General features: G+C 46.7%; 1 protein-coding gene across 2 annotated transcripts in view; it reads right to left on the bottom strand.

Annotated features, from left to right (window-relative positions):
- Window positions 1-14,776, bottom strand: part of PNPT1 (polyribonucleotide nucleotidyltransferase 1) — a 56,916-nt gene that overhangs the window by 9,440 nt on the left and 32,700 nt on the right. For both annotated transcript variants that reach the window (XM_034764297.1, XM_034764298.1), the window contains 5 exons: window positions 10,510-10,593; window positions 9,022-9,105; window positions 7,568-7,674; window positions 7,419-7,474; window positions 397-475 (listed from right to left, as the gene is read on the bottom strand). In XM_034764297.1, coding sequence (XP_034620188.1) covers window positions 397-475; window positions 7,419-7,474; window positions 7,568-7,674; window positions 9,022-9,105; window positions 10,510-10,593 — 410 coding nt within the window. The remainder of the gene's footprint in view (window positions 1-396; window positions 476-7,418; window positions 7,475-7,567; window positions 7,675-9,021; window positions 9,106-10,509; window positions 10,594-14,776) is intronic.

Below are 14,776 nucleotides of genomic sequence, written 5' to 3'. Positions count from 1 at the left end.
TTTACTATCCAAGGGCAATGCCAGCCTCCGCCACTCATACATACCCATGCATAGGTAAAAGTCAGATTGCTGGGATTTTTACCAGGATGATGTCCCTGGACCTTGGCTGTGCCTCTTTCTTTCTGATGAGCTTCCGGCTAGTAAGTGTCTGAAATTTGAAGCCCTTACCCTCTTCATCATATACACTTCCTTATATCTGATTACTGTTAGGAAGGGCAATATAATCTCCCTTTAACCCTACAGACTGGCGCTGCAATGAAGATAGATTGCTACACTATCCCCTCTCTCAGCTCACTTGAACAACTTAATAAAAAAAAAACAGGAGGAAATCTTGATTGGAAACCCAGAAGTACTTTGCCTCCTTGTTTTCCTATTAATTTGAACAACTTTTATTACCTTTCTTTGATCAAGTTGTGAATTATGAAGTAGCACTGGAGACATATTCGGATACAGTTTTACCATCACTCCAATATCTCTGCATCATAAAAGAGTTTGGTTATTTCAAAATAATATATGTCTAGACAGCTGTACATTTATTCTGGCTCATGGTTCCAATGGAAATATAAATTGAATTTCCTTAGTAAGATTTTACTGGTCCTTTTATTTTCTTGTTTACCTACCAGAGGAGGTGCACACATTTATTTAAACTGTCTGTCCTGAAATGCAAGCTTCATTTTCAATAACAAATGACTAGTACATATTTTTTTAGGTTTATCTTTTAAATCAATATATACCATTGTAGTAAACGAAAGGGCACTCAGATGTTGTGGGAGTTTGCAAGTGTTAGAGGCCTTAAAAATACATAAGACAGATACAGCGAAGTGTACAGAAAAGCTCTGTTGAGAAAAGGAGAAGAGGATAATTTTTTCAATAGAAAAATACTAGGAGAGGAGCTGACGGCAATCTCACCAGCAGCACAGTGATTTTCTACATAAGTCTTGGAGGGTAGTACATCTGTTCTGCAGTAGTTTTACAACATTTTTTTTTTTAAACTTTGTCAAAAAGGAAATATATATTATCAAACAGTGTCTACTTTTATAAGGGTTCCCACTTATAAAAGGGTCTGCTCCTCTACATTCTTAATACCGCCTAACAATCTTCTGCAATGGGTCTACATAGATGAACCGGCACTAAGTTACTCTACATTCAAGTCTGCCTGGCTCACCTGCTCCTTGGGAAGAGAGTCCCCTTCTAAGAATTAGTAGACAGTCCAAACTCTTCCCAAACAATAATCCATACATGACCCCTGAGTTCTCAAGGCCAATGCCTCACCGAACCTTTCAGTTTCATATAGCTTTAAGGCCTGATCTACACTACGAGTTTAGGTCGAATTTAGCAGCGTTAAATCGAATTAAGCCTAGACACGTCCACATGACAAAGCCCTTTGTTCAACTTAAACCGGTTTCTTTATTCCACCTCCGACGAGGGGATTAGCACTGAAATCGGCCTTTCTGGGTCGGATTTGGGGTAGTGTGGACGGAATTCGACCGTATTGGCCTCCGGGAGCTATCCCAGAGTGCTTCATTGTGACTACTCTGGACAGCACTCTCAACTCAGATGCACTGACTAGATAGACAGGAAAAGCCCCGCGAACTTTTGAATTTCATTTCCTGTTTGCCCAGCATGGACCGAACAGGAGGTATGGGATCTGCTTGCCATATGGGGAGACGAATCAGTGCTAGCTGAACTCCGTAGCAGTAAATGAAATGGCAAAATATTAGAAAAAGTCTCAAAGGCCATGAAGGACAGAGGCCATAAACAGGGACACACAGCAGTGCCGCGTGAAAATTAAGGAGCTAAGGCAAGCCTACTAGAAAGCCAGAGAGGCAAACAGAAGGTCCGGGGCAGAGCCGCAGACATGCTGCTTCTACGCGGAGCTGCATGCTATGGTAGGGGGTGCAGCCACCACTACCCCAACCATGTGCTTTGACTCCTTCAATGGAGAATCACGCAACAGGGAAGCGGGTTCGGGGTACGAGGAAGATGAAGACAATGAAGATAGCTCACAGCAAGGAAGCGGAGAAACCTGTTTCCCCAACAGCCAGGATATGTTTACCACCCTGGACCTGGAACCAGTAACCCCCGAACTCACCTAAGGCGTGCTCCCAGACCCTGAGGGCGCACAAGGGACCTCTGGTGAGTGTACCTTTGTAAATATTACACATGATTTAAAAGCAAGCGTGTGTAATGATTAATTTGCCCTGGCAATTGCGGCCAATACAGCTACTGGAAAAGTCTGTTAACGTGTATGGGGATGGAGCGGATATCCTCCAGGGACATCTCCAGAAAGCTCTCCTTGATGTACTCCCAAAGCCTTTGCAAAAGGTTTCTGGGGAGGGCTGCCTTATCCCGTCCGCCATGGTAGGACACTTTACCACGCCAGGCCAGTAGCACGTAGTCTGGAATCATTGTATAACAAAGCATGGCAGCGAATGGTCCCGGTGTTTGCTGGCATGCAGACAACATCCATTCCTTATCTCTCTTTGATATCGTCAGGAGAGTGATATTCACGGTCACCTGGTTGAAATGGGGTGATTTTATTAAGGAGACATTCAGAGGTGCCCGTTCCTGCTCAGCTGAACAGAAATATTCCCTGTTGTTAGCCACGCGGTGGGGGGGAAGGGGTGAAGTGATCATCCCAGAGAATTGGGTGTGGGGGGGGCAGGGGAGTTAGTTGGGTTTGTGCTGCATATTAACCCAGAAACCGCAGCCCCTCCTTTTACATTGCAAACCCATTTTAAATGGCCAACACAATGGGTGTTTGGTATGGGAAATGAGGGCGCTGCTGTTTGAAACCATTCCCACATATTAAGAAGATTAAAAAAGCCAAAAGACTGTGGCTTACCATGGCTGCCTGCAAGCCGAATTCTGTTGCATGGCACTGCGTGAGTGATCTCTCACACCAAACCAGCAGGCCCTTGAGGAAAAATGTGACCTTGTAACGAAAGCACATGTGCTGTGTAATGTGAACAGCAAAATTTAACGTGAAAGAGTGTACCCATTGTTCTGTAAAATGTGTCTTTTTTAACCATCTCTACCTTCTCCTCCACCAGCTGCAAATGTTTCTCCTTCGCAAATGGTAGTGAAGATTAGAAGGAGAAAACGGCGGACTCGGGATGATATGTTCTCGGAGCTCCAGATGTCCTCCCACGCTGACAGAGCACAGCAGAATGCGTGGAGGCAGTCAGTGTCAGAGTGCAAAAAAGCACAATATGAACAAGAGGAGAGGTAGCGGGCTGAATCGCAGGCTGAAGAGAGCAAGTGGCAGGCTGAAGAGGATAGGTGGCGTCAGCTTGCTGACAGAAGGCAAGAGTTGATGCTCCGGCTGCTGGAGCATCAAACTGATATGCTCCAGCATATGGCTGAGCTGCAGGAAAGGCAGCAGGAGCAGAGACTGCCGCTACAGCCCCTGTGTAACCAACAGCCCTCCTCGCCAAGTTCTATAGCCTCCTCACCCAGACACCCAAGAACACGGTGGGGGGGCCTCCGGCCACCCAGCCACTCCACCCCAGATGATTGCCAAAGCATCAGAAGGCTGGCCTTCAATAAGAGTTAAAGTTTTAAACTACAGTGTGTCCTTGTCCTTCACTCCTCCTCCACCCCTCCCGGGCTACCTTGGCATTTATCCCCCTAGTTGTGTGATGAATTAATAAAGAATGCATGAATGTGAAGTAACAATGACTTTATTGCCTCTGCAAGCGATGCTTGAAGGGGGGAGGGGAATGTAATTAGCTTACAGGGAAGTAGAGTGAACGGGGGGGGGGGGGGGGGGTCAGGGGGAAACAAACAGAAGTTTCACACTGTAGCCTGGCCAGTCACAAAACTGGTTTTCAAACTTCTCTGATACGCACCGCGCCCTGCTGTATTCTTCTAACCGCCCTGGTCTCTGGCTGTGCGTAATCAGCGGCCAGGCGATTTGCCTCAACCTCCCACCCTGCCATAAATGTCTCCCTCTTACTCTCTCAGATATTGTGGAGCGCACAGCAAGCAGCAATAACAATGGGGATATTGGTTTTGCTTAGGTCTATCAGAGTCAGTAAACTGCGCCAGCGAGCTTTTAAACGTCCAGATGCACATTTTACCACCATTCTGCACTTGCTCAGCCTATAGTTGAGCAGGTCTTGACTACTGTCCAGGCTGCCTGTGTACGGCTTCATGAGCCATGGCATTAAGGGTTAGGCTGTGTCCCCAAGGATAACTATAGGCATTTCAGAGTAGCAGCCGTGTTAGTCTGTATCCGCAAAAAGAACAGGAGTACTTGTGGCACCTTAGAGACTAACAAATTTATTAGAGCATAAGCTTTCGTGGACTACAGCCCACTTCTTCGGATGCATATAGAGTGGAACATATATTGAGGAGATATATATACACACATACAGAGAGCATGAACAGGTGGGAGTTGTCTTACCAACTCTGAGAGGCCAATTAAGTAAGAGATCTACAACCTATCTTGAAAGATGATCCTTTACTCTCACAGATCTTGGGAGACAGACCTGTCCTCGCTTACAGACAACCCCCCAACCTAAAGCAAATACTCACCAGCAACCACACATCACTGAACAAAAACACTGACCCAGAAACCTATCCTTGTAACAAAGCCCGATGCCAACTCTGTCCACATATCTATTCAAGTGACATCATCATAGGACCTAATCACATCAGCCATACCATCAGGGGCTCGTTCACCTGCACATCTACCAATGTGATATATGCCATGTGCCAGCAATGCCCCTCTGCCATGTACATTGGCCAAACTGGACAGTCTCTACGCAAAAGAATTAATGGACACAAATCTCACATCAGGAATCATAATACTCAAAAACCAGTGGGAGAACACTTTAACCTGTCTGGCCATTCAATGACAGACCTGCAGGTGGCTATGTTACAACAGAAAAACTTCAAAAACAGACTCCAACGAGAGACTGCTGAGCTGGAATTGATATGCAAACTAGATACAACAATCAACTCAGGATTGAATAAGGACTGGGAATGGCTGAGCCATTACAAACATTGAATCTATCTCCCCTTGTAAGTATTCTCACACCTCACATCAAACTGTCTGTACTGGGCTATCTTGATTATCACTTCAAAAGTTCCCCCCCGCCCTTACTTAATTGGCCTCTCAGAGTTGGTAAAACAACTCCCACCTGTTCATGCTCTCTGTATGTGTGTATATATATATCTCCTCAATATATGTTCCACTCTATATGCATCCAAAGAAGTGGGCTGTAGTCCACGAAAGCTTATGCTCTAATAAATTTGTTAGTCTCTAAAGTGCCACAAGTATTCCTGTTCTTTTTATAGGCATTTCAACATCCCCAACGGTTATTTTCTGGTCCGGGAAGAAAGTCCCTTCCTCCAGCTTTTGAAACAGACCAGAGTTCCAGAAGACGTGAGCATCATGTACCTTTCCCGGCCATCCCACGTTGATGTTAGTGAAACGTCCCTTGTGATCCACCAGGGCTTGCAGCAGCATTGAAAAGTACCCTTTTAGGTTTATGTACTCAGTGGCTTGGTGCTCCGGTGACAAGATAGACGGAACCCATATCCCTATCACCCCACCATAGTTAGGGAATCCCATTGCAGAGTCACTACCCTTGATATCAGCAGGTCTTTGATTCCGTTGGCTACTTGGATCACAGCAGCCCCCATAGTAGATTTGCCCACTCCAAATTGATTCCCGACTGACCGGTAGCTGTTTGGCGTTGCAAGCTTCCACAGGGCTATCGCCACTCGCTTCTCAACTGTGAGGGCTGCTCTCATCCTGGTATTCTGGCGCTTCAGGGCAGGGGAAAGCAAGTCACAAAGTTCCATGAAAGTGGTTTTGCAGCCACTGGGAATCGTCCCACACCTGCAACACGATGCAGTTCCACCAGTCTGTGCTTGTTTCCCGGGCCCAGAATCGGTGTTCCACAGCATGAACCTGCCCCAGTAACACCATGATTTGCACACTGCTGGGGCCCGTACTTTGTGAGAGGTCTATGTCCATGTTAATTTCTTCATCACTCTCATCGCCGCGCTGCAATCGTCTCCTCACCTGGTTTTGCGTTGGCATGTTCTGGCTCTGCATATACTCCAGGACAATGCGCGTGGTGTTCATAGTGCTCATAATTGCCGCGGTGATCTGAGCGGGCTCCATGATCCCAGTGCTATGGCGTCTGGGCTGAAAAAAGGCGCGAAACTATTGCTTGACGGAGGGAGGGAGGAGCGAGTGATGACATGGCTTACTGGGAATTAAAATCAACAAAGGTGGCTGTGCATCAGGGAGAAACACAAACAACTGTCACACAGAATGGCCCCCCCAAAGATTGAACTCAAAACCCTGGATTTAGCAGGCCATTGATTTCACAGAGGGAGGGGGAAGCAAAGGAATACAGAACAAATCTGGTCCATCTATCTTTTACATCTTAGGCTGGCAGCTGACGGTGCAGCATGACTGATAGCTATCGGCATCTTCTGGGTGCTTGGCAGAAGATGCTGCATTACGATTGCAAGCTGTCATCGTCAGGACGGTGCAATAGGACTGCCGGCAGGACTGAGTCTCCAGGAGACAAAACATGTCTGCCCAGGCGCCTCTGACCGAACTCACTGAGGAGTACGACGACAATGGATACCAGTCGTAATACAGCATCTGCTAACAAAAGGCAAGGAGCTGCTGCTGTATAGCAATGCAGTCCCACGTCAGCCAGCACCCAGATAGCCGATGACGACTACCAGTAATACTGCACTGTCTACTGCCAAAAGGCAATTAACTGCTGCTGTGTAGCAATGCAGTACCACGTCTGCTGGCACCCAGATGACATATGGTGACGGTGAGCTGAGCAGGCTCCATGCTTGCTATGGTATGTCGTCTGCACAGGTAACCCAGGAAAAAAGGAACGAAACGATTGTCTGCCGCTGCTCTCACGGGGTGGGGGGCCTGACGACATGTACCCAGAATCCCCTACGACACTGTTTTTGCCTCATCAGGCTTTGAGATCTCAACCCAGAATTCCAATGGGCGGCGGAGACTGCGGGAACTGTGGGATAGCTACCCACAGTGCAATGCTCCGGAAGTTGACGCTAGCCTCGGTACTGTGGATGCGGTCCGCCGACTTAATGCACTTAGAGCATTTTATGTGGGGACACACACAATCGACGGTATAAAAACGATTTCTATAAAACCGGCTTCTATAAATTCGACCTAATTTCGTAGTGTAGACATACCATAAGATAACCCCAGAACCTGGATTTCTGGTTTCTAAAGGGATATATATATATATATATATATATAATGAGTTAACGTAAGTCTCTCTAATTATATTGTAAGTGACCATTTAAAAAAATATTCCAGGTATCAATTAGACTTCTTGATATAATAAAAGTGTATGTACATATGTATGAGTTCATCTCAACTTCATAAGACAAGTATATCTTACCTAATTTCAGTTATTATGGCTGTATAAACTGCTCCAAATTCCAACTGATGCTCCTGCTGCAGGGAAAAAAAAAAAACCAACAAAAAGGTGTAAGACACAGGTTCATAAAATAAAGAAATACAAAGCAAATAATGAAAGTCTGTCCTTACATCATCTTTGCAGATTTCGTTAATAAACTCTCGTGCTTCGTGCATAGCATTAGGCGTTGGGGCAAACACAGAAAACGTCTCTTCATCCAACTGACTCACTGTTACCCCTTAAAAATAAAAATGCACATGGAATTAAACACTGATGACAAATATGAAATTAGAATTTCCTCTACAGCTAACCCAATAAAGAGGAAATTCATACTATTGCAGACCCATATTAAGACTTATGGGAGCATGTGATCTTGTGTGGGCTTGGTGTTTTATAGTGAATTTTACCAGAAGGCTTCACTTACACCAAAACTGTAAATCATGTCAATGTACTGTCATCAGAATATTAACGCCCTAATCAGGGCTTACACTCATTTGTTTATATTGTGGCTAGACAACATTGTATAGAACTGCTCTATTGAAGCAACAGATTTCCAGGCAGGCTGTAGTCACAGTAACTGGGTGGCTCAAAGTGTTATGCTGTGATCATAGAACCCGAGCTGTACCCAGGGACTGAGAGTCTGAGCCCTAGATGTATGCTATCCTGCAACACAATCTAAATTCTGTCCTGTTTCAGCAACACCTAGAATGTCAACACCATCCATAGTAGCATTCTGCCCTTACAGATGCTACAGAACATTTTAGGAACAACATAGGTTGACTTAATTTTGTAGTCAATACATGCCCTGAACCTACTAAATACACCCCACCCCAAACCTGCTAAATTTTATCTTCCCGTCAACCCTGTCCCAAAGATTTCTTCTGTGACACTGCCTTCAATTATCCCCCAATGAGCCTGGGAGTCCATTGGCGTGTATGCCGCTGGACTGCTGACAATCCCCATAGCAAAAAGACACCCTTGTGTATCTCTATAGACACAACATACAAATCTCAGCACTGAAATAAGGCACACTTGATCCTTCAAAGTACACATGCACCTCTCCTCTCACAGTCCGAGTTCTGCTCCAACTCATCCCTCCACCATTCAATTCAGTTACACATAACAATGAAGGCAGTTGGAATGTGCACAGACAAATGCTGAAATTCCAATCTTGGAAGCATAACACTATAGAACGTTCTCTGAGAACGTCATCATGTCTACTTATAATGACAAAACACCCCACATCCCATTCCATTTACTGAACCATTCCCAGAGACTATTGCCAGCTCCAGGGACAGAGTTAAGGTTGCCTTGTGGGGGAGAAGCTTACCTTCACTATATTTCCTGGTTTTCTGAGGTTTACCTTTAGCCACTCCCAGATATCAGAAGGGCACAAGACATCACTGGGCAATGTTAACTCTGCATTAACAAAGTCTTTAGGCATTTAATAATCTAGTGTGCTACTACTGTCAATAAAATGAAATCCCACAGAGTAAGGGTTTCCCATACACTGAAGAGAGCCAATATCACATCTATACAATTTCAATTAAAAAAAAAAAAAAAAAAAAAAATCACATTCTCTTACCAGTTTCAGCTTGAAGTTTTTTTAAGTTATAGCCACCTGGGCCAACAAACCTCACTCTTTTTGACAGGGGTACCTGAACAGTTTCTGAAAAATAGCATGTAAGTCACAGTCTGAAATGCAGAGTTTATAAATTCTTGTGATATTTCTAAAATCAAGTGATACTCATTTATATTTTAATTTTAGTAGCCTGGTTTGTAAAGATTTGCTAAATATGCTAATGAAATATGTTTGTCTCTCAATGACTGAAGTTTAACTACAAAGAAAATCAGAACCTGGGTCAGTATAAGTTTTTGATCAGGAATTCTAACAGATATAAATTACACAGAAGGTCAAAGCCAGCACTCATATACACGTACATATCACTCACTAAATCTGTGTAAGTTAACAAACAGATAGAACTGGAAGTTTAAAGTTCCCATCCTCAAAACAACATTTGAAATCCTTAAATTTAACCAAGTTTCACAAATCTTGGCGGGGGAGAGGGAAACACTGAGCCAACAAAAACAAAACCACCTACATATAATTGAGGACCATTATAACAAAATATTTTAAACAGAAGCTTATTTCAAATATCTCAGCTTAAAAGTTAACAATACACAATTATGTACAGAAAATCCCCACTTAATGTTGTTTCGATGTTACGTCCCTGCTCCATTACATTACATGCTCGTTTAAAGTTGTGCAATGCTCCCCTATAACGTCGTTTGGTCACCTGCTTTGTCCACGGCTGGCAGCCCCCCCATCAGCTCCCTTATGGCCCCCCCCCAATGCCTTCCACCCGCCAGTGGACCCAGCAGACCAGCGCCTTCTCCCTACTCCCCCCACCTCCTGCCCACGGCAATCAACTGTCTTGAGGCATTCAGGAGGCTGGAGGGAGGAGCGAGGACACGGCAGGCAGCCTTCCCCCTCCCTCCCCTGCCTCCTGCCCACAACAATCAGCTGGTTTGCAGTGTTCAGGAGTCTGGGGGGAGGGGGAAGGCTGCGTGCTGCATCCTCACTCCTCCCCCCAGCCTCCTGAACGCCGCAAACCAGCTGATTGCCGCGGGCAGGAAACTGGGGGGAGAGGGGAGGAGCGAGGGGGGGAGGGAGAGAAGGGGTGGAGTGGATGGGCCAAAGGTTGAGCCCCCCACCCCTGGCAAAGTCGGTGCCTGTGCTTGCAAGAACAACAAGAGGAGCAGGCGGACAATCCACCCTCTTCCACTCTCTGACTCCACCACCTCAACCAAGCTTCATACTCAGCAATGATAATTGTAGTATTGTTTCTTTAAAATTGTTTAAATCTTATACCTGTATTAAATTGCTTGTTTTAAAATGTATATAATGCCTTTTGTCTGGGGAAAAAAAAAATTTCCCTGGAACCCAAGCCTCCCATTTATAGTAATTCTTATGGGAAAATTGGATTCACTTAACATTGTTTTGCTTAAAGTGGCATTTTTCAGGAACATAACTACAACGTTAAGTGAGGAGTTATTGTACATGCAATATTACCTACAACTGGTCCATTTTCTTTTCTGTTTGGTCTGGGTTTCGCAATTGTTTTGTTCATAATTTGTAAGATTTCTCTCTTTGCAACTGTGGAAAAAAAGACAGTACTATGTTTAAAGTGAATATAAACTTACATTATGTTTGCTTTTAAATTTGAGAGGTAGGATACAAGGAGGCTAACCTAATGTGAGCATCTAGCATGACAAATGTAGTATTTGCCATTGATGTGGCATAAATTATAGAGATATTATAGGCTCCATAATGACCTCTTAGGCCTAGTCTACACTAGGAGGTTATGTCGAATTTAGCAGCGTTAAATCGAATTAACCCTGCACCCGTCCACACAACGAAGCTATTTAGTTCGACATAGAGGTCTCTTAAATTCGATTTCTGTACTCCTCCCCAACGAGGGGAGTAGCGCTAAATTCGAATTAGGGTAGGTGTGGATGGAAATCGACGCTAATAGCTCCGGGAGCTATCCCACAGCACACCACTCTGTTGACGCTCTGGACAGCAGTCCGAGCTCGGATGCTCGGACCGGCCACACAGGAAAAGCCCCGGGAAAATTTGAATTCCTTTTCCTGTCTGGGCAGTTTGAATCTCATTTCCTGTTTGGACATCGTGGCGAGCTCAGCAGCACTGGCAACGATGCAGAGTTCTCCAGCAGAGGTGACCATGCAATCTCAGAATAGAAAGAGGGCCCCAGCATGGACTGATCAGGAAGTCTTGGATCTGATCGCTGTGTGGGGCGATGAGTCCGTGCTTTCGGAGCTGTGATCGAAAAGACGGAATGCAAAGATCTACGAGAAGATCTCAAAAGCCATGACAGAGAGAGGATACAGCCGGGATGCAACGCAGTGCCACGTGAAAATCAAGGAGCTGAGACAAGCGTACCAGAAGACCAAAGAGTCAAACGGACGCTCCGGATCCCAGCCCCAGACATGCCGTTTCTACGAGGCACTGCATTCCATTCTAGGAGCGGCCGCCACCACTACCCCACCACTGACTGTGGACTCTGAGGATGGGATATTGTCGACGGCCGCTTCCTCGGAGATGTTAGCAGACGGGGAAGATGAGGAAGGTGAGGAGGAGGACGAGGCAGTCAACAGCGCTTACAACGCTGATTTCCCAGACAGCCAGGATCTCTTCATCACCCTCACAGAGATCCCCTACCAACCGTCCCCAGGCGTTAACCCAGACCCTGAATCAGGGGAAGGATCAGTCGGTAAGTGTTTTAAACAAGTAAACATTTATTTTGAACAGAACAGGAATATCAAGAATGGGTTTTTCATGATTTGTTTGCCCTAGGCGCTCTACTTTTTAGTTCTTGCCAGTGCAGCTACTGGAAAAGAAGGTCTATATGTCCAGGGATAGAGCTGAAATCCTCATGGGACATCTCCACGAAGCTCTCCTGGAGGTAATTGGAAAGCCTTTGCATGAGGTTCCTGGGGAGAGCGGACTTATCACGTCCTCCGTGGTAGGAAACTTTTCCGCGCCAGGCTATCATCAAGTGCTCTGGGATCATTGCCTCGCACAGCATGGCGGCATACGGCCCTGTTTTTTGCTGGCTTTCACGCAGCATGCGTTCTTTCTCAGTCTCAGAAATTCTCAGCAGAGTGATGTCGCTCATGGTGACCTGCTTAGAATTAGGGGAATGTTACTATTGGGACTGCTTGCCTGTTCCTTTACAGAACTGTCACCGCGGTTTACCGCCACGCGGTGGAGGCGGGAGAGGGGCAGCATACAGGGATCTTTCCCAGGGACAGCCGCGAGGGGGTGGGACAGGGGCAGAGTTCATGCTTGCCGGATTGCTGGCAGCAGGAACTGCCCAACGATAGAAGCATTGCTTTGAACGTGAAAGGAGGGCACTGCTCTAATTTAAGTTTTAAGCAGCCAAAAGTCTACGGCTTACCATGTCAGCCTGCTATCCGAATTCCACTGTCCTGCCCCGCTTGTCTGATCTCCACTGCAAGACCCCAGGCACTGAATGCGAAGGCCGAAAATTTGACCTTATCCTGAGTGCGCATGTGATAGGTGCTGTGCATGGTCTTGTTCACAGAGAAAGACTATGTTCATTGTTCACAAAAAATTATCTTTGTGAGGAATTCACTCCCTTTTTCCCATCCCACAGCTGCGACTGTCTCCCGACCTACCCTGGCATCCCCCTCGCAGAGGCTGGCGCAGATTAGGCGGAGAAAGAAAAGGACACGGGACGACATGTTCTCAGAACTTATGGGCTGCTCCCGAGCAGATGCGGCCCAGCAGACCCAATGGAGGGAGAACATGTCACAATACCAGCGAGCACACAGCGAATGGGAGGAGAGGTGGCGGCAGGAAGACCAGCAGGCGACTCAAACGCTGCTTGGACTAATGAGGGAGCAAACGGACACGCTCCGGCGCCTTGTGGATGTTCTGCAGGACCGGAGGCAGGAGGACAGAGCCCCGCTGCAATCTCTCTCTAACCGCCCTCCCCCGCCACAAACTCCCATACCCCCCTCACCCAAAGTCCCAAGAAGGAGGGGCAGCAGGGGCCGTGAAAACTGTCACTCCATCCCTGCAGACTGCTCAAGTACCAGAAGGCTCTCATTCCCAAAAATTTGATAAGTCCTTTCCTTCCCGCCTCACCCAAGCCCCCGTCCCAGTTTCATCCCTTAACTGTGTAGTTGCTAATAAAAGATACGTTTCTGTTAATTACTGTTTCCATCACGTTCTTTTAGGGGAGAGTGTGTTGGAAGGGGGGGAAGGGGGTTGGTAATTGGAGAGGACAGTCACCTTTACCAGGGTACAGAGACGGGGGCAGGTTCAGCAGAAGGTCACACACACATTGCAGTCACTAGGCACCCTGGTCAGTCTGGGAGGTGGTTTTCATGTTCTGTGGGGGGGGAGCCATGTGACTTTGTGGCGAGGGAGGGCGGATAGAGATCTTATGCTGCGGTCCTTATCCTGGATCTCAGAGCCACGCAGCAGGTGATCTGTAACCGTCCTCCCCTGCCACAGTCACATAGCCCCCACACACAGAGTTCCGAAAAGGAGGGGTGACAGGCTCCGTTGAAACAACCAGTCCACCACTGCGGACCTCTCTAGGAGCAGGAGCCTGTCATTCTTCGAGTTAAGAAGCGTTCTTTCCATCACTACGCCCGCTCCCCACCACAGTCTGCGTCCCAGTTTCAACACTTTACCGCAAAATCCGTAATAAAGAAAACGGTGTTCATTAACAAAGTTCCATTTATTTTATTTTTAAACGTGTGTTGGAAGGGAGGGGACGGGGTGAACGGGGTATGTAGCTGGAAAGGATAGTCAACAGTAAGTGGGTAAAGAAACGGGGGCAGGTTCTGCTTCTCTTTAAACAAACTTAATAGTCACAGGTTACCCTGCTCACTCAGGAACCTAGCATTCAAAGCCTCCCGGATGCACAGCGTGTCCCGCTGGGCTCTTCTAATCGCACGGCTGTCTGGCTGGGCGTAATCAGCAGCCAGGCAATTTGCCTCAACCTCCCACCCCGCCATAAAGGTCTCCCCCTTGCTCTCACAGAGATTGTGGAGCACACAGCAAGCTGCAATAACAATGGGGATATTGGTTTCGCTGAGATCAGAGCGAGTCAGTAAGCTTCTCCATCTCCCCTTGAGACGTCCAAAAGCACACTCCACCACCATTCTGCACTTGCTCAGACGGTAGTTGAAGAGTTCTTTTTCAGTGTCCAGGGCGCCTGTATAGGGCTTCATGAGCCAGGGCATTAGCGGGTAGGCTGGGTCCCCGAGGATCACTGTAGGCATCTCCACATCCCCAAGAGTTATTGAAGAAGTGAGGTTCTTACCCACGAAAGCTTATGCTCCCAGTACTTCTGTTAGTCTCAAAGGTGCCACAGGACCCTCTGTTGCTTTTTCCAAGAGTTATTTTGTGGTCCGGGAAGTAAATACCTTCCTGCAGCCGTCTAAACAGACCTGAGTTCATGAAAACACGGGCGTCATGAACCTTGCCCGGCCATCCTACGTTGATGTTGGTAAAACGTCCCCTATGGTCCACCAGTGCTTGCAGCACCATTGAAAAGTAGCCCTTTTGGTTAATGTACTGGCTGGCCTGGTGGTCTGGTCCCAGGATAGGAATGTGAGTTCCATCTATAGCTCCACCGCAGTTTGGGAATCCCATCGCGGCAAAGCCATCTGTGATGACCTGGACGTTTCCAAGGGTCACTACCTTTGACAGCAGTAGCTCAACGATTGAGTTGGCTACTTGCATCACAGCAACTCCCACGGTAGATTTGCTGATGCCA

Source organism: Trachemys scripta, chromosome 3 (genome assembly GCF_013100865.1).
Source record: "Trachemys scripta elegans isolate TJP31775 chromosome 3, CAS_Tse_1.0, whole genome shotgun sequence".
NCBI lineage: Eukaryota > Metazoa > Chordata > Testudines > Emydidae > Trachemys > Trachemys scripta.
This window is presented reverse-complemented; position numbering and strand designations above follow the sequence as displayed.